Source organism: Coloeus monedula (genome assembly GCF_965178545.1).
Source record: "Coloeus monedula genome assembly, chromosome: 27".
In the NCBI taxonomy this organism is placed as follows: domain Eukaryota; kingdom Metazoa; phylum Chordata; class Aves; order Passeriformes; family Corvidae; genus Coloeus; species Coloeus monedula.
In genome coordinates, this window is record NC_138807.1 from 5,180,469 (window position 1) to 5,197,670 (window position 17,202).

General features: G+C 57.6%; 2 protein-coding genes across 6 annotated transcripts; one reads left to right on the plus strand and one right to left on the minus strand.

Moving 5' to 3' along the window:
* Positions 1-4,801: 4,801 nt before the first annotated feature.
* Positions 4,802-11,171, minus strand: DDX49 (DEAD-box helicase 49). Of its 5 annotated transcripts, none has more exons than XM_082297782.1 (13): positions 11,039-11,171; positions 10,736-10,859; positions 10,577-10,662; positions 9,712-9,833; positions 9,439-9,593; positions 8,519-8,659; positions 8,255-8,330; positions 8,100-8,176; positions 7,527-7,624; positions 7,152-7,226; positions 6,598-6,686; positions 6,287-6,358; positions 4,802-5,919 (listed from the first exon to the last, which is right to left on the minus strand). In XM_082297782.1, exons 1-13 carry the CDS (start codon positions 11,151-11,153, stop codon positions 5,737-5,739), a joined length of 1,413 nt encoding a protein of 470 aa, XP_082153908.1. In that variant the 5' UTR covers positions 11,154-11,171; the 3' UTR covers positions 4,802-5,736. The 5 variants fall into 5 exon arrangements, with proteins under 5 accessions (XP_082153908.1, XP_082153907.1, XP_082153906.1 ...); XM_082297781.1 differs by having other exon boundaries at positions 9,439-9,626; XM_082297780.1 differs by having other exon boundaries at positions 9,712-9,935.
* A 180-nt stretch (positions 11,172-11,351) lies between these two features.
* COPE (COPI coat complex subunit epsilon) lies at positions 11,352-15,937 on the plus strand. The gene is made up of 10 exons (XM_082298082.1): positions 11,352-11,483; positions 11,667-11,729; positions 11,976-12,076; positions 12,349-12,501; positions 12,887-12,940; positions 13,264-13,345; positions 14,059-14,214; positions 14,603-14,671; positions 15,124-15,198; positions 15,642-15,937. The coding sequence occupies exons 1-10, from the start codon at positions 11,367-11,369 to the stop codon at positions 15,687-15,689; spliced, it is 918 nt and encodes a 305-aa protein (XP_082154208.1). The 5' UTR covers positions 11,352-11,366; the 3' UTR covers positions 15,690-15,937.
* The last annotated feature ends 1,265 nt before the right edge of the window (positions 15,938-17,202 follow it).

Here is a 17,202-nt window from a genome sequence, read left to right on the forward strand (position 1 = left end):
CCAGTGCCAGCCCTGGCCGTGCTCCTGAGCTCCCTCAGGCACCAGGGACAGAGGTGGCCACGTTCCCTGTGCCTCTCCCCCACCCGGGGCTGCTGGAGCCATCCTTTTCCTTGCCAGAATAATCTGGAAGTGGTTTTTTGATGAGCTCTGTCCTGCGCTCAGCATTTGTTCACAAAGGCCTTTCTCGAGGCCCTGTGATGGATGGCTCTGGGAGGCCTTTCCTCTGCAGCCTTCCCTCCTTCCACACTAATGAAATCCCATTTATCACCAGCTATTCCCACGAATCTGGGCTCAGCCAGGAGACAACTCCACTGGAGCTGTAGCAGCAGCACCAATTCCATCCATTCCCAAAGGGTTTTGGCTGTGGCTTGGAGCAGTGGCACCGACACGTCCCCACCCTGCCCTCTCCAGCCCTCACCCTGATTGATTTCTTATTTTTGTGCTTCCAAAGGGGAAAGTCCAGTGTGTTCCAACAGTGGCAAAGCTGCAGTTTTGTGTCTCCCACCAATAATTCCTGTCAGCAGCTCCATCCCAGCACCCTCCTGGCTGGGGGAGCTCCCGACCGCAGGTACCCGGAGAGGCCTCGTGCTTTTGGCAAATTAGGATCTTAATTATTCACAGCAAAGCCAGCCAGAGCATTAATAAAGGGAAAATGATTCACAGAGAGTGGGATGAGCAAAGAAAACGTCTTGGAGCCTTCCCCTGTCCACAGAACATTGAGCTGAGCAGAAAGGGAGGATCCAGCCCCAAAACAAGGTCCTGCTGCCCAGCCCAGCCCCAGGAAACGGAGTTTTGGTGGAGATGGGAATGGGAGATGCCACCAGATGCAAATCCAGCCCTGCCAGCCCAGCTTTGATTCCTCCTCCTCCACAAAGGACAGAATTACCCTCCCTGAAGCCCTGCTGGACTTTAATTACCACCACCTCCGAGGTGCCTGGAGAGCCAAGAGGAGAAAAGGTCAGCACAGGCCACGCTGGGTAATGTCTGAGTCCTCTGAGTGATTTTAAACAAGAGGTAAAAGTCATTCCCTTCCCCAGAAAGCCCCAGGTGATGCTGTTGTGTTGTTAAGACAGCCTCACATCGAAGTTATTTAACAGCCTGCCTTTGATAGCTGAATTTTTATCAGAGCGAGTTCCTGATGGAGGCAAAGCAACGAGACGCTTTTGTTTCCAAGCTCCCCAGGATAAAACTTAAGGGAATTTGTAATTAAATAATGCCATTAATGAAAAAAGAGGTGACCTAACCCTGCTGAGCTCCTGCATCTGGGCTGCAGGGATCAGCTGCTCCCTTCCTCAGAGGAGAGGTTATTTTTAGTGCAGAAATGCTCTGTTTACACTTGACAGCACAGGGCAGCACAGGCCGTGCGTGTAACACCCCCCAAACACATGCACACCCTGCCACACCATTCCCATGCACACCAGGGACAGGGAATTCAATGTGGGGGTTGGAAAACGGCCCCAAAAAAACCCCAGCAGGGCTCCCAGTGCCCTCTCCCAGAGCGATTTATCATTATTGTGGTGATTAGGGGGTGGTGTGGGGGGGTTGTTTGTGCTCCCAGGGAAAACAACGTGCATTCATCATCTCCACCTCCCTCAGCTTCCCAACCAAATCCCAGCAGCTGGAATGGTGCTGGGAATGAGGCGCAGGAGATGGAGGCAGCTCCAATAGGGAATCCAGAGGAACGGCGCCCGGAGCCCCTCGGCAACGCTCAGCCCTGCCAGGGTGAGCCAGGGAGTGGGAACCAGAGGGAGCAAATTCCGTGTCCTTGGGTGCTGCTGGCACTGCAGCTGTAGGGAAGAGCCAGGTGGGATGGGCGGGAGGCTGGTGTCACTTCTGGTCCCATAGCATCATCAAGATCCCCGTGGCACCAGCCCTGTCCCCACGGCATCACCTCCATCCCCGTGGCACCAGCCCTGTCCCCGTGGCACCATCACTGTCCCCATGGCATCACCTCCATCCCCATGGCATCACCTCCATCCCCATGGCACCAGCCCTGTCCCCGTGGCACCATCACTGTCCCCGTGGCACCATCACTGTCCCCGTGGCACCAGCCCTGTCCCCACATCCCCAGCTGCAGTCCCAGCCCCATCTGTCCCAGGCCATTTTCCCCTCGGAGTTCCCTGGCACTCGAATGTCACTTGTCACCCTTCCCTCGGCTCCTCCCCCCGTGCCTGGCTGGTTTTTCCCAAGGGCTGGAGGACAGCGGGAACGCTGCCTGGGATCTGTCCCTCTGTTCCCACCAACCCCGGCTCAGACCCCAGCAGGCTCCAGGCAGAACCATTTCCCCCTCACCTGGAGATATTCGTGCCCAGCCCTCGTTAGGGGACATCAAATCAGTGTCCGGGTGACACAGGTGCCACCTCCCCTGTGACCCTGCCGTGCGCTGAGGTTTGGGAATTCAGGAGTGGCGCTGGGAATGCTGAGCAGGGATGAAAGGAGGGGGCTGAGCCTCTGCCGCAGGCTCCTGCCGTGCTCACAGCTTCTCCCTTCGAGGCCACAGCAGCGTCCCCAGCTCCCTGACAGCCACTGTCCCTCCCAGAGGTGACAGAATCCACATCTCAGCAGGGCTGGGAGCTGCTGCAGGGAGAGAGGGATGGGGGTGGATCAAACACAGCCAGCAGGAGGTTTGCTCAGCACAGGAGGAAGAAAATTCCAAGTGTTTCTTCCCTCGGTCCCAAGCCTGGAGTCCTGCTGCTGGCAGGGAGGGACGGGGACAATCGCAGTGTCCAGCATGTCCTGGGCAGCTGCAGCAAGCCCCGGGTGAGGGAATGTCATGGACAAGGGATTTACCAGCAAAATCCGGCTGGGAAGAGCCTGGAGGTGCAGCAGGGAAGGGGAAGGAGCTGCAGGATTTGGGATGGAGGAGCAGGGTTGGGGTCAGCCCAAGGGAGAGGATCCAGGAGATTCCTGCCAGCAGCAGCCCCCAGCTGGGGCAGCCTCTGGGGGCAGCCCCGTCCCCTCCCGGCTTTTTGAAGCCAAATTTTCCCTTCCACCCCCAAAATGTTCAGGCCGAGCAGCCCTTGAGCTGCAATTCCCAGTGAACGCGGACTGGAGCCAGCAGCGAGGTGTCCAGCGCTCCCCAGCTGCCATCTGCCGGCAGAGCGGCCCCGGGAGGAGCCTGGGCAGCGGGGAAAGGCCATTCCTGGGGATAAAAACCAGCTTTTTAGGGCGTTCAGAACAGCAGAGTTTGTGTTCGCAAAGAGCATCCCAAGGTAAAGCGGCAGCAGCAGAGAGACACCAAACCTGGCCCTACGATTTCCCCCAATTTTTTCATTGCAGCTGCTTTTGTTCCAGATCCAGAGCTTTTACCTGGGTGTGAAGGGGGTGCCAGCTCCTGAGGGGCCCTGCAGTGTCACCGGCCTGTCCCTGTCCCTGCTCAGCACAGCTGCAGGTGTGGGGGATTTATCAGGTGCTGAGCATCTCACCCAGGAGCGCCCCAGCTGCTCCCTTCTCCCTGGAAACTTCTGGGAAGGACCCCTTGGAGGGGTTTGTTCTTCCATGAGAGGGGCAGAGGTGGGGGAACGCTCCAGGAACAGACAAATCTTGCCTTAAATGCACCCAAAAAAGAAAGGCAGCCTTGGCACGTGACCTGTCAGGAATTGCTTGGGAAGGTGGGAGGAAGGACTGAGGAGGATGAGGAGGGCGAAGGACTGAGGGAGGATGAGGAGGGTGCAGGACTGAGGAGGATGAGGAAGGACTGAGGAGGATGAGGAGGGTGCAGGACTGAGGAGGATGAGGAAGGACTGAGGAGGATGAGGAGGGTGCAGGACTGAGGAGGATGAGGAAGGACTGAGGAGGATGAGGAAGGACTGAGGAGGATGAGGAGGGTGCAGCACTGAGGAGGATGAGGAAGGACTGAGGAGGATGAGGAGGGTCCAGGGCTCTCCCCCCGCACCCCAGCCCAGCCTCAGCAGCCACACCCGGTCCAGGTGAGAGCAGCCGCAGCAGCGATGCTGAATTGGGAAGGGTTTCCATGGCAACGCAGGCAGGGAACCCCCAGACCCGCGGCTGCAGGAGGGGAGCGGGGCGGGCACAGCTCCTGCACAGCGCAGGGAACTCCCAGGCTGGGAATTTGAGGGATTTTGCTCCGTCCCGGGCAGCAGAGCAGCCTCTTCCCCTGCTCAGCCACTCCCAGCCGCACCCAGCGCTCTGATTCCCAGCTCGGGCTGCTCAGACAGCGCTGCATGAAAAGGAATTTGGAATAAATCTTCCAGACAAGATCCTTGATCAAACCCCGCGTGGCACAGGGGGAAGGAGAGGGAGAAACCCCGGCAGGCTGAGGCGGAGACTTCAGACAGAGGGGCGGCAGCGTCTGCAGGAGTGACGCTCCCAGGGAGCAGCGTGGCTCCGGGAAGGTGGCTTTTAATCCCCACCCGACTCCCCAAAATCAGCATTCCAAGGCTGTAGGATTTAGTATTCCAACAGCATCAGCCTGCTCCAAACCGCTGCTGCAGCTGCTCCCGGGCAGGGTGGGGAAGGCTTTTCCTTCCTGGAGGGCACCCAGGACAAAGGAGCAGCTCCAAACGCACCCTGAGGCCACCAGGGATGGACCTGGCCCCTCCCAGCCCCGGAACACCGGATGGATGCCTGAGGGAAATCAGGGAAAAGGCACCACAGGGAAGGAGCTGGGCTCAGGCTGCCTGAGGGATAAAACACCCCCAAAATGCTCAATCTTTACCCAAACCCCGTTTTCTCTCCACACAAGTGCTGCTCCCTACCCCAAAGGCCCCATAATTCCCCAATTCCCCCCAAAATTCCAGTTTCCAGGCACGTGCAGCAATAAATATTTATTTGGGCACGGGCCACAGCCACTGTTTTTGTACAGGACAGAAATAACAGGGTTTCCAGTCAGAGAAAAGGCACTGAGGATCAAAGCTGGGACAGGGCTGGCCGAAATCTGGGATTTTTTTTGTCTCCAGAGGGAAACAGAACTGGATTTTAGGATTGCTCAGCCCTCCCCAGCCTAACCCTGTTCCAAACACACCCAGGGAGGCCCCAAACCCAACTCTGGTTTCTCTGGATGGAACAAGGACCAAGGGAATCCTGCTCCTGGGGCTCTTCTGTGCAGGAACGATCTTGGAAATTCAGGAAAACGGGGCCCTGTCTCCAAACCTTAAACATAGAAGGATTATTGCAAAAGCAGGATTATTCCCAAAGTCCCAGGATCAGCCCTTACACAACCTCCCGTGTTCCAGGAATTTTCCCCAAGGAAAACTCCAGGCTCTGGCACAGATGCTGAGCTCAGCTCATCCCAGTATTTTTAGACTCTGGCTCAGGGGAGAATCTGTTGATCCAAACAAGTGTGAGTGGCAATCAGAGCCCTTGGAAGGGGCAGGGACAGGGGAGCTTTATCCCAGCAGGAATCCAGGCCTGGCCTCTCCTTTGCTCCAGGAAGGAAAGATCCTCCTGAAAGGAATTCTGCAGGAGACCGACCCAGCCTGCCAGGAATGGCCCCAGCTGTGCAGGAGGATGAAAACTCTTCCCAGTGAGGCTGGGGAGGGGCTGGGATGGATTCCCAGAGAAGCTGGGAATCCCTGAAGTGTCCAAGGCTGGATAGGGCTTGGAACACCCTGGGTGGAACTGGATGAGGTTTAAGGTCCTTCCAATCCAAACCATCCTGGGATTCTGGGATTCTTCCCTTCTCCCCAACACCGATTTCAGGTCAGGAATGTCCATATTAAAGTGTTAAATCCCAATATTCCCAAAGCAGAGCAGGCCAGGCCAGGCCCAGGGATGTCACTGCTCCTCCTTCTCCTTCTCCATCTTCCTCTTCCTCCTCTCCATCCTCTTCTGCAATTTCCTCTTCAGCTGCAGCTGCTTCTTCCTCTCCAGGGTCTGCTGCACCTTCTCCCGACATTCCTTGTTTTTCTTCTTGATCTTGGCCAGCTCTGCTTTCCTTTTGGCCTCCAGGTCTGGGTCCTGCGGGGGCAAATGCCAGGACATTGGGGACACAGCCAGGACATTGGGGACACAGCCAGGACAAGCCCTTGGCCTTTCCCAGGTGCCCACGACTGAGGAGGTTCCACAATTCAGACCCTTCTCCCTTTTCTCCAGAGCATTTTTAGCATCACAATATTTAATATTTTCAATCTCATAGTATTTCATATTTTTAAGATCCTAATGTTTCATATTTATTTTAGGATTATTTTAAATAAATCTTCCCCACCCAGAAGGGGAGTGAGCCCAGCAGTGAGGGAGGGAGGGAGGGAGGGACTGTCCTTCCCTTTGCCTTTCCCTTTTCCACACTTTATCGGCCTTTAAGAATTCATAAAGCAGCAGCTCTCACCTTCCCTTCAAGGATCATCTGTTTCCTCTTATTGATTTCTTTCTTCTCATCAAAATCCATCCCCTCCAGCTCCTGGAAAAGGGAAAAAGCAGAAGAGCAGTCGGGAATGGGAAGAGCAGCACAGCAGGAGCTCAGTGTGCTGGAAACTTCAGGGCTGCAGACCCAGAAACCTCAACCCTCAGCAGCAAAAAACCCTGAAAAACTGTGAAAAAACCGAGCAAACCACGGGCAGAGAGCAAACTGAGCCTCCCCCACATATCCCCGGGGTTCTGCAGGAATTCTTTCCCAGGATTTCCAGGGAACACACTCACGATTTCACACTCCCTCCTGGTGACGTTCACTTGGGTCAGGATGTCCAGCACAAGCTGCTCCTCCACGGAGAACTCCTTCAGCTTCAGCTCTAAACCAGGGTGAGACATTGAGAGGCTTACAAAATCCCAATCCTCAAGGGAAAAAAAATCCCAGTGCAGTCCCTGGAACGACCGGTGGGACTGGTTTATGTTCTATTGTTAAATGTTAGATTGTTACACGCTGTGATCATTGACTTCCTCAGCCTCCAAGGGATTAAATCCTCCCCTCTGCCTGCAATCCCCCACAGCACGGGATATTGCATTTTTTGGTCCATTTCCCAGGGAAAAAAAAAAAAAAAAAAAAGGGAATTTGAACCTGAAGCAACCTGGGCTGCTTTAATAAAGAGGAGCTCCACGCGATTTCTCCTCCACTAAAAACAGCAGCAGAACAAACAAGGTCCTGCCTGACAGCCCCAGCAGCTGAAATCAGGGATTCAGCTGCTCCTGCTCTCTCCCAAGCCTTTGGCACACGTGGAGAAGGAACCTTCTGGCAGCAGGACCAGAGCCCCACTCACTGATCTCCTCCTCGATGGCGTGCACCAGGTGGATGTCGTACTGCGTCACCAGCGTGATGGCCATGCCCTTCCGCCCTGGCATGGGGGAAAAACAGGGATGGGGGAATCCTGGCAGGCACACAGGGATGAATCCAAGCCATTCCAAACCCATCCATCCCCGGGAGCCACCCTGGGGTGCTCTGAGGGCTCTTTTTGCTCTGAAATCCCGTTAACCATCGGCGCAGCTCCACGTTGGTGTGACCCATCCTAACACAGGCCAGGGCAGGATCCCAGTGATCCCAGCGGATCTGAGGACACTCCTGGGACACCCCTGCAGGGCTCAGCCCCTCCCTGGATCCCGGTGGCCCCCGGAGCAGCCGTGGTGGCCCCGCTCACCCGCGCGTGCCGTCCGCCCCACACGGTGGATGTAGATCTTGGGCAGCCCGGGGGTGTTGTGGTTGATGACGACCTGGACTGCAGGAATGTCCAAACCTCTGGAATGCAGGGGAAAAAAAAAACCAAACAACCCACCCAGATGTTGAAAAACAGCTTTAATATCATAGGGTTGTAAAATGCCAGAATGGTTTGGGGTGGAAGGGACCTTAAAGCCCATCCAGCTCCACGCCCTGCCTTGGCCAGGGACACTTCCACTATCCCAAGGCTCTCAGTTTCATTCCTGCTTCCTCCAGGAGTCCCATATCCTCATGGAGAGAGGCTTTACTGGCTGACTGGAGAACAAACTCCTTCCTCACACAGTTAAACAATTCCCTGTCCCCTCGGAGCTGCTCCCTGGCAGCCCCAAGGAACCCCACAGGAACCGCAGCACCCACAGGCTGCAAACCACAGCTCAGAGAGATTGGGAACAGCCCTGTCCCACCCAAAAGTGGGGGATTTGAGGGTCTGCTCTTGCTAAACTCAGCCTAAACTGGTTCTGGTGAACAAATCCAGGTGTGAGTGCTGCTGTTTTACCTGGCAGCGACATCAGTGGCGATGAGGATCTTGAAGATGCTGGACTTGAACTTGGCCAAAGCTGCAAATCTCTGTTTCTGTGAGCAGAAAGTTCCATGTGAGGGGTGTGGGATCCACCTGGAAGCAGCCACCTGCCAGGGCTGTGCCTCCCTCACCTGCTTCATCATGGAATGCAGAGCCACAGAGGGGAATTTGTATTTCCTCAGCATCATGTTCAGCACCTGGCAGTCCCTTGAAAGGAGAAAAAAAACCAGGAAAACAATCAGGATGCACCAAAGGAATGGATCAGGACAGAGCTGGGACAGGCAGGGACACCTCCCACTATCCCAGGGTGCTCCAGCCCGGCCTGGGACACTTCCAGGGATGGGAAAACTGTGCCAGGGCACAAGGAAACAACCCTGAGGAAAAACCCCGCTCACTTGCAGGTTTTAGTGAAGATGATGATGGCCCAGTCGTCGTGCTCGTCCTGGAAGGTCTGCACCAGGTGCACCAGGTAGGCATCCTTCACTGCCTCGGGCACCAGCAGGTACCGCTGCTCCAGCTGCTCCACCGTGCGCACCCTGCGGCCGGGAGCGGGCACAGGGAGCGGGCACAGGGAGAGCCCAGCTTTGCTGAGGCTGGGAAGCCCTCCAGGATCACCCAGGCCAAGCTGTGCCCATCCCACACCACGCCCAGCCCTTCCTTGGACGCCTCCCTGAGTAGTTCCGAGCCCTGGCCACCCTTTCCAGGAGGAAATTCCCGCTGATGGGAACAGCCTGGGGCTGTTCCCTCCTGTCCTGGTGTCCCCTGGGATCCCCCCGGCCGTGCCCTCCTGGCAGGGACTGGTGGAGATTGGGAATGTCCCCCCTGATCCCACTTTGCTCCAGGCTGAGCCCCTTCCCAGCTCCCTCAGGAATTCTCCAGCCCTTTCCCAGCTCCATCAGGAACTCTCCAGCCCCTTCCCAGCTCCCTCAGGAACTCTCCAGCCCCTTCCCAGCTCCCTCAGGAACTCTCCAGCCCTTTCCCAGCTCCCTCAGGAACTCTCCAGCCCTTTCCCAGCTCCCTCAGGAACTCTCCAGCCCTTTCCCAGCTCCCTCAGGAACTCTCCAGCCCCTTCCCAGCTCCCTCAGGAACTCTCCAGCCCCTTCCCAGCTCCCTCAGGAATTCTCCAGCCCTTTCCCAACTGGGAATTCTCCAGCCCTTTCCCGGCTCCCTCAGGAACTTTCCAGCCTCTCCACATCCTTGTCCTGACGCCCCAAAAGGCCTCAGCAGCGCCAGCACAGCGCATGGGACACGCAGCAGGGGAAAAGCAGCAGAAGGAGCAGCAAACAGGGGAAGAACCCGACTCGTGGGCACTCACTCGGATGCAGCCTCCCAGAAGAAGGGCCTGTTGGCAGCCAGGGCCCTGAGCTCCGTCAGGGTGGCCGTGAGGGTGGCACTGAACAGCAGCGTCTGCCGGCGGGCGGGCACGGCCTCCAGGATCACCTCCAGGTCGGCAGTGAAGTCGGCGCAGCCCTGCTCCAGCAGCCGGTCAGCCTCGTCCAGCACCTGGGAATCGGCTCCCTCAGCTGGATTCCCAGCTGGAAAGGCAGCAGCAGGAATCCCTGAAATCCAGGCAGGGCTCCAGGCTCACCAGGAATTTGAGCTTCTTGAGGCTGAAGGTGCTGGAGCTGCGCAGGTGGTCAGCGAGGCGCCCAGGGGTGGCGATGACCACGTGGGGCTTGCGGGACAGCTCCAGGGCCTGGGCCACCATGTCTGCAGGGAGAACCTCGGGAATGGCAGGGAATTGGGCAGGGAGCCCAGAACCAGCCGGGCTGTGAAGCTGGGGGATGCCACTCTGTGTGCTCCCAGCAGGATCTGCTGGGCAGCGGAGAATCCAACCAGGCTGGAATGGGAGTAGGACCAGGGGCCGGGGAAGGGCTGGAGCAGGGCCAGGAGCTGGAGCAGGGCCAGGGGAGGGCTGGAGCAGGGACAGGACCGAGGGGAAGGGCTGGAGCAGGGACAGGACCGAGGGGAAGGGCTGGAGCAGGGAAAGGAGCTGGGGAAGGGCTGGAGCAGGGCCAGGACCGAGGGGAAGGGCTGGAGCAGGGACAGGGGCCAGGGAAGGGCTGGAGCAGGGCCAGGACCGAGGGCAAGGGCTGGAGCAGGGACAGGACCGAGGGGAAGGGCTGGAGCAGGGAAAGGACCGAGGGGAAGGGCTGGAGCAGGGACAGGGGCCAGGGAAGGGCTGGAGCTGTGTCCGGGGTTGGGATGGGGATCCGGGAAAGGCTCCTCCCCCCGAGGGTGCTGGGGCACGGAATTCCCCCAGGGAACGGTCCCCAAGGCCGGCAGAGCTCCAGGAGTGTTCGGACACCGCTCCGAGGCACAGGATGGGATTCTGGGGTGTCAGGAATGGTCGGGACGGTCCCTCCCAGCTCAAGGAGTGAGCGGAATTCTCCCTCTACCCCCGCCGGGCTCCGAGGGGGAGGCAGAAGCTCGGGATGCCCCGCAGGACTCACCCAGGCCGCCCACCACCACACAATCCTTCAGGCCCAGGGGTTTGCCCAGCACTCGGAACTGCTCGGCGATCTGATACGCCAGCTCCCTGCGGGGAGGGACAGCTCAGCGGGGCCCCGGCTCTCCGGGACCCTCCCGGGACTCTCCGGGGCTCTCGGTACCTGGTGGGCGTCAGCACGAGGCAGAAGATGCCGTAGGGATCCTCGGACAGCACCTGCAGCACGGGCAGCACGAAGGCCGCCGTCTTCCCGCTGCCCGTCTTGGCGCAGCCCAGGCAGTCCCGGCCTGCGGGAGGCACCGAGGCAGCGTCAGCGGCCGGGCCCGCGATCCGGGACGGGGGAAAGGGGCCGGGAGAGCGGCGGGTCCCGAGGGAGGGATGGGAGGCCCGCGAGCGGCCGTTCCCGGGATAGAACCGGGCGCACAAACGGCCCGTCCCGGGTGCGGGAATGGCCCGCGGCGCTCACCCTGCAGCACGGCCGGGATGCAGGCGGCCTGCACGGGCGTGGGCCGGACGAGCCCCACCTGCCTGGCCTGCTCCGCCAGCCACGGCGCCAGCCCGAGCGCCCGGAACTCCGCCATGCCCGCTCCGCGTGCGCGCCGGCGCGTCCCGATGGCGTCACCGCCGCGCCGGCCGCTCATTGGCTGGCTCGCTCTAACCCCGCCCACACTCCATGCAGCGCGTCGCTTTGATGACGTTCCTCCTCCTCGCGTTGCTATTGGCGGTCTCCATGGAGACGGCGGCTCCCGGCAGCCCCTGCGGCGCGGGCGCTTCCGGGGACGTGTCTGAGGGCGATGGCGGCCGGGGCGGGCGCGGCGCCGCCCGGGGAGGTGGACGAGCTGTTCGACCTCAGGAACAGCTTCTACATCGGCGCCTACCAGGCCGCCATCAACGAGGCGCAGCGGGCCAAGGTCGGGCACGGCGGGCGGCGCTGGGGGGCCGCTGCACCGCGGCTCTAAAGGGACACTGAAGGCGCAGGGTTGGGGCTCCCTGAGGGTGTTGGTGGCCCCGGGAGTGTTTGTGTGGGGCTCGCCCGGGGGTTTGTTGTGGATGTCTGAAGCCCTCAGAGGTTCTTGTTTCCTCCCTCCCTTCAGCCGTCCAGCCCCGAGAAGGAGGTGGAGAGGGACGTGTTCCTGTTCCGAGCCTACATCGCCCAGGTGAGGCTGACCGGGGTTTCATAGGAACTGTGGAATTGTTTGGGCCGGAAGGACCTTCAAACCAACCTTCCACTGTCGCCAAGCCCCGTCCAGCCCGGCCTTGGGCACATCCAGGGGCAGCCACGGCTGCTCTGGGAATTCCCTCCCAGTATCCCATCCATCCCCGCCCTCTGGGAAGCCCTTCCCTGTGTCCTGATCCCGCTGAGTTCTGCTCCAACTCCAGCCTGCCTTTCGTGCCTTTCCTAGAGGAAATACGGGGTGGTCCTGGATGAGATCAAGGGCAGCAGCAGCGCGGAGCTGCAGGCAGTGAGGATGTTCGCAGAGTTCCTGTCCAACGAGAGCCAGAGGTGAGGGCTGCTCCTCCCCTCTCCCCACGGGGGACAATCTGCAGAGTTGTGGGGTTTCTGGTGGTGCAGTGAGTGTGGAAAAGGCAGAATTCCACAGAATCCCAGAGCTGTGGGACTCTGTGACTTGGAGGGGGTTTAAGAATTATCCAGACCTCCCACCAGCTCCAAGTGTCATCCAGCCAGGCCTTGGACCCTGCCAGGGGCAGCCTCAGCCTCTCCCATCGTTGTCCCTCATCCAGCCAGCCCCAGGTTCCCTCTCTCCCTGCCCACAGGGATGCAATTGTGGCAGATCTGGACAAGAAGATGGCCAAGAGCGTGGATGTGACCAACAGCACCTTCCTGCTGATGGCAGCTTCCATCTACTTCCACGAGCAGAATGCTGACGCTGCCCTGCGCAGCCTGCACCAGGGCGAGAGCCTGGAATGGTGAGGGAATTCCCAGCTGGGACCAGGGCCGTGCTCCTCTCCACAGCCTGAGGGGCTGCCTGAGCCTTGGCAGCACCCAGAGGCTCCTCAGAGGTTTTGCTTTCGAGGCACTTGGGGATTTGGGGCTTTTCCTGCAGCTCCAGGGTTCTGGTTCCCGAGGGGGATGGGAGAGCCTGGTATTGATCCGGGTGGGCTCCGTGCCAGGGAGGGAGCTGGCAGCGCTGCAGCTCTGGGAGTCGGAGTGGTTGGGACTGGGAGGGGCCTTCAGGGTCATCCCAGGGTGCTCCAAGCCCTGTCCAGCCTTTCCTTGGATGCTCCCAGGGGTGGGAATTCTCTGGGAATCTGTGCCTGAGCTGGATCAGTCCCTCTTTCGTTGTCCTTGCAGCTTGGCCATGATGATCCAGATCCTCCTGAAGCTCGACAGGCTCGACCTGGCCAGGTGGGATTTCCCTTCTCCTTCTCCTTTTCCTGGTGTTTGTGTGGGGAGAGCCTGGAAAAGGGAACACCCAGCACTTTCTGTGCTGCAGAATTGTGCTTTGAAAGGCACAAAGCCCTGGAGGTGACAGAGCTGGAGCTCGAGGTTTGATCTCCCCTCCAGCAGGACGTGTTTGGAATCTCTCTCCTGCATTTGAGAATCAAACCAGGCCTCTCCTGGTAAAATATTTGCTGTTTGTCACATTCCCAGCACGGAAAACTCGAGAGGAGAACCCCCAAGGTTTTGGTTTTTGTGTTGAAATCACCTTTCCTTTGTGATGCCTGCAGGAAGGAGCTGAAGAAAATGCAGGAGCAGGATGAGGACGCGACCCTGACCCAGCTGGCCACAGCCTGGGTGAACCTGGCCATGGTGGGTACCTCCCTGCTCCCAGGAAGCAGCCAAAACACACTCAAATATTCCAAAACATTCCCGAGGAGGTTGAGGAACTGCTCTGCTGCCCCAATCCAGACTCCAGGACAAGAAATATCCCAAAAAATGTTTGGGAATGAGGCAAAACCACTCGGTTTGGGAGTGCAGGGGGCTGAATAAACTCCTAAAATTCCACAGAATCCAGGCTTCCCCAGCCTGTTGTTCCATGAAAACAACTTCTGGCACTTGGCTTTGTTACAAAATCTCTCCCTGCCTTTACTGGGTTTCCTGAGAATCTGAACTTTCCCCTCTGAGTGGAGACCCCACCTCATGGAGAACGTTCCTGCATCCAGAGCCTTTGGAGAGCCCAGGTGTCCATCTCTGTGTTAATCCCCACCCCCCTCATTTTCCACCTCCTTCACGGCACCAAACACCCAAATTGCTTCTTTTGAAGTGGATTTTTCCTTCTGAAGCCAAAGCTGCCTCCTTTGGTCCCTTGAGTGGTGCTGAATTTGGACCATTTTTTGCATTTCTTTGCTCTGGGTTCTTCCTGAGCCGCCGGAATCCCGCGGATCCCAACCCCGGCAGCGTCACCCACAACGATCCCACCGTTCCCCCAAAGGCTTCACACACCCCACAGAGGAGCTTTGGTGAGCAATGAGGATCCCCAGCAGCAGGCAATGACCCTGTGCATGTTCCTCCTGCTTTTCCAGGGCGGGGAGAAGCTCCAGGATGCCTTTTACATCTTCCAGGAGCTGGCAGACAAATACTCCTCCACGCTGCTGCTGCTGAACGGCCAAGCCGCCTGCTGCATGGCCCAGGGCAAGTGGGACGACGCCGAGGGAGTGCTCCAGGAGGCTCTGGACAAGGTGCAGCCTGCACTTCCCAGAGCTGCCCAGCACAGGGAGGGTTTTTCCTGCTGAAATCTGGGTTTATGGATCCCTCTGGCTGAGGGCAGGGTTGTCCTTGGGGTTCTGGAGGGTTTTGGGTTGGAAGGGGTTTAAGGATGATTTTATCTCCGCAATCCCAGCTTGGCTCCAAGGTGGCTTGGGATACTTCCAGGGATGGGGCAGCCATGGATTCTCTGGGAATTCCATCCCAGGGAAGCATCTCTTCCCAAAATCCACCCTCTGGAAGCCACTCCCTGTGTCCTGGGCCTCTCTTATCTCTCTGATAACACCTCGAGTCCTTCCCTGCCTGTTCCTGCAGAGCTGGCCTGGGTTTTCCTGGGATAATCCAGGGCTTTTTGTTTTCCAGGACAGCAGCCACCCTGAGACCCTGCTGAACCTCGTGGTCCTGTCCCAGCACTTGGGCAAACCCCCAGAGGTGAGGTTGGATTTGTTGGATTGGGTGTTCCCAGGGGGGTTTGGAATTCTGGGTGTCCCCAGCAGGATTTGGGGATTCATGGGATCATCGTGGGAGTGGGGAGCTCCCAGCTGCAGGGAAGTGGTGGTGGTACCTGGAGTGGTGGGAATTGTCCCTGCCCATGGAATTAGATGATCCTTAAGGTCCTTCCAACCCAAACCATTCCATAATTCCACATTCTTGAGGGAAAAGGGCAGAAAAACCATTTTGGGTTCTAAATTCAGCTCCTCCTGATTTTTTTTTTTTTTAACTTGAAACCACCACTGAAAGTTTATTTTTATTACTTATTTCCAGTGTGTGTGCACAGATCCCACTGGTTTGAACTGTCGGGATTTTAGGTGTAAAAAAACCCACACTGGGGTGGAATTTGTTTCACTCTGTCAGCCCAAAATTTCAATTTCTCGTCCCCCCAGGTCACCAATCGTTACCTGTCACAGCTGAAGGATGCTCACAAAAACCACCCCTTCATCAAGGAGTACCAGGCCAAGGTAGGGAAGGGAAGGGAATAGAAACAATAACAGAAATAAAGAAAATAAATTGAATTTCTCCACATCCTGACGGGTTTTTTACAAACACCTTCTGAGGGGGCAGCTCCATCTCGTTCACTTTTTCCAGCTCTTTTGGGAATCCCAGACCTGGAAGAAAAGCTCTGAGATGCAGATTCTTAATCCAGGTGGAAATTTGTGCTCCAACAGGAGAAAAACCAGGAGAGGGAATTTGGGGAGAGGGGAAGGGAAAAGCAGCAAAATGGGAAAAAAAAAACCCCCTAGGGATGCTTGGGATGATGTTGCTGGAATTCCTTCAGCTTTAGGGAGCTGGTAGTGGTGTGTTCAGCTAGAGGAGGGTTAATAAATGTAAATTTGGGGATAAGTGATCGATAATAATTAATTAATAATTAATTTAATACATTTTTGGTTGGCTGTGGTTGCAGGAGAACGACTTTGACCGCCTGGCCCTGCAATATGCACCCAGTGCCTGAGCTGGGCTGGGACAGCCCTGGGACAGCCCTGCCAGCTGGGATTGATGTGGGAATCCCCTCTGGGACACGGAAAATCCCCCCTGGAACTCCAAAAATTCCCTCTGGAACTCAGAAAATCCCCCCCGGAACACGAAACATCCCCTCTGCACCCCAGCAGCTGTGGGAACACCCGAATTTGGGGGCTGGAAGCCCCACCTGAGCCCTGAACTCTGCTTAAAGGACACTGCAGATCCAGATCCATTCCTAATAAAGCCTTTCCTGGATCTCTGTGGGCCTGGATTTCTGGGATTCCAGCCCTGAGCCCGGGGGGATCGCAGTGGGAGAGTGGGAAGGTGAATTTCCAGCCTCTCCACAGATCAATCCCCAGTTCTGCAGCATCTCCCAGCCCATCAGGAGCCGGGAGAAGGATCCTGGGCTCAGATCCCAGAGAGGGAAAATCCCCAAATGAAAAGAATCCTCCTGTGAGAGGCTCAGGCTGAGGCTCAGGCAGTGAAGCAGAGCCAGGAGTGTCCTGCAGCGTCCTTGTCACCAATCCCTGCCGGGAATGTCGAGGTCGAGCCTGGATTCGTGGGAATTCTTGTGGCCGTGGAGCCCTCCCTGACCCCGAATTCTGGGATTATCTTTGGAATTCTCCCTCGGGCAGGGGGCTGTGCTCTGGCACCGCGTCCCAGGGGGGTTCCTGGGTGCCCCCCTGGCCGTGCTGGCACTGAAAGGGCCCTTTGTGCCCAGCTTGGCTCCTTCCAGGCCGGGCTTTTTCAGGGGATGAATGTTCCCTTTGTGGAGCTCTCTGAGGGAGCCTGAAAGGGTCCTGTGTGCTCGGGGCAGCCCTGCCCCACTCCAGGGCCCTGATAAATTGACTGCAGAATGTAAACAGTCAGAGCAAGTGGCAGAGCAGGAGCCAGCAGGGGCTGGGAGACACCGGGGGGACACGGGGGCACCTCCAGAGCAACGAGTTTATGTTTCAGTTTGTGTTTCCTCCCTGCTGCCCCAGAGAAATTGGGGGTTGCAGACAACCTGAGGGACTCCAAATGAGGTTAAACTCGGTTTTATTTGGGGATTTTCCTTTTCCCTGGCAGCTGCAGGGGTGCCTGGGATGAGGATGATGATGGAGCTCAGTGAGGTCTTTTCATCAGGGGTGACCTTTGGGAGGGAGTTTGATTTTCACAGGTGGATTTTATTATTCCAGACTCATCTTGAAGGTGACTTTCATGATTCCAAACCCTTAAACTGCAACAGGTGCCCAAAACTGAGCTGTGGGGGGAGATTGGACACACCTGGAAACTCCCGAAGAGCTTGGGAAGGTCCAGAGCTGCTCCGAGGTTTGTGCTGAGAGGGAGGGAAAAAATACCTGGAGAAACAATTTCCTTGGCTTATCAAATGAGTGAAACGCTGGCAGGAGAAGGCTCAGGTAGGGATTTTGAACGTGCAGCTCCGTGCTCTTGAACCTGCCCCGAAGTGGCACCTGAACCCCCTAAACTGGCAGCTGAGACCCCCAAATTTGCCCTTGAACCTC

Coding starts and splice junctions, on each gene's coding strand:
- DDX49 (XM_082297779.1), bottom strand. CDS start 11,153: ATGGCGGAGTTCCGGGCGCTCGGGCTGGCGCCGTGGCTGGCGGAGCAG. Junction 10,860..11,038: donor CATCCCGGCCGTGCTGCAGG/GTGAGCGCCGCG, acceptor TGCCTCCCGCAG/GCCGGGACTGCCTGGGCTGC. Junction 6,359..6,597: donor CCAGGAGGGAGTGTGAAATC/GTGAGTGTGTTC, acceptor TCCCTTTTCCAG/GAGCTGGAGGGGATGGATTT.
- COPE (XM_082298082.1), top strand. CDS start 11,367: ATGGCGGCCGGGGCGGGCGCGGCGCCGCCCGGGGAGGTGGACGAGCTG. Junction 12,502..12,886: donor CAGGGCGAGAGCCTGGAATG/GTGAGGGAATTC, acceptor TTGTCCTTGCAG/CTTGGCCATGATGATCCAGA. Junction 14,672..15,123: donor ACTTGGGCAAACCCCCAGAG/GTGAGGTTGGAT, acceptor TCGTCCCCCCAG/GTCACCAATCGTTACCTGTC.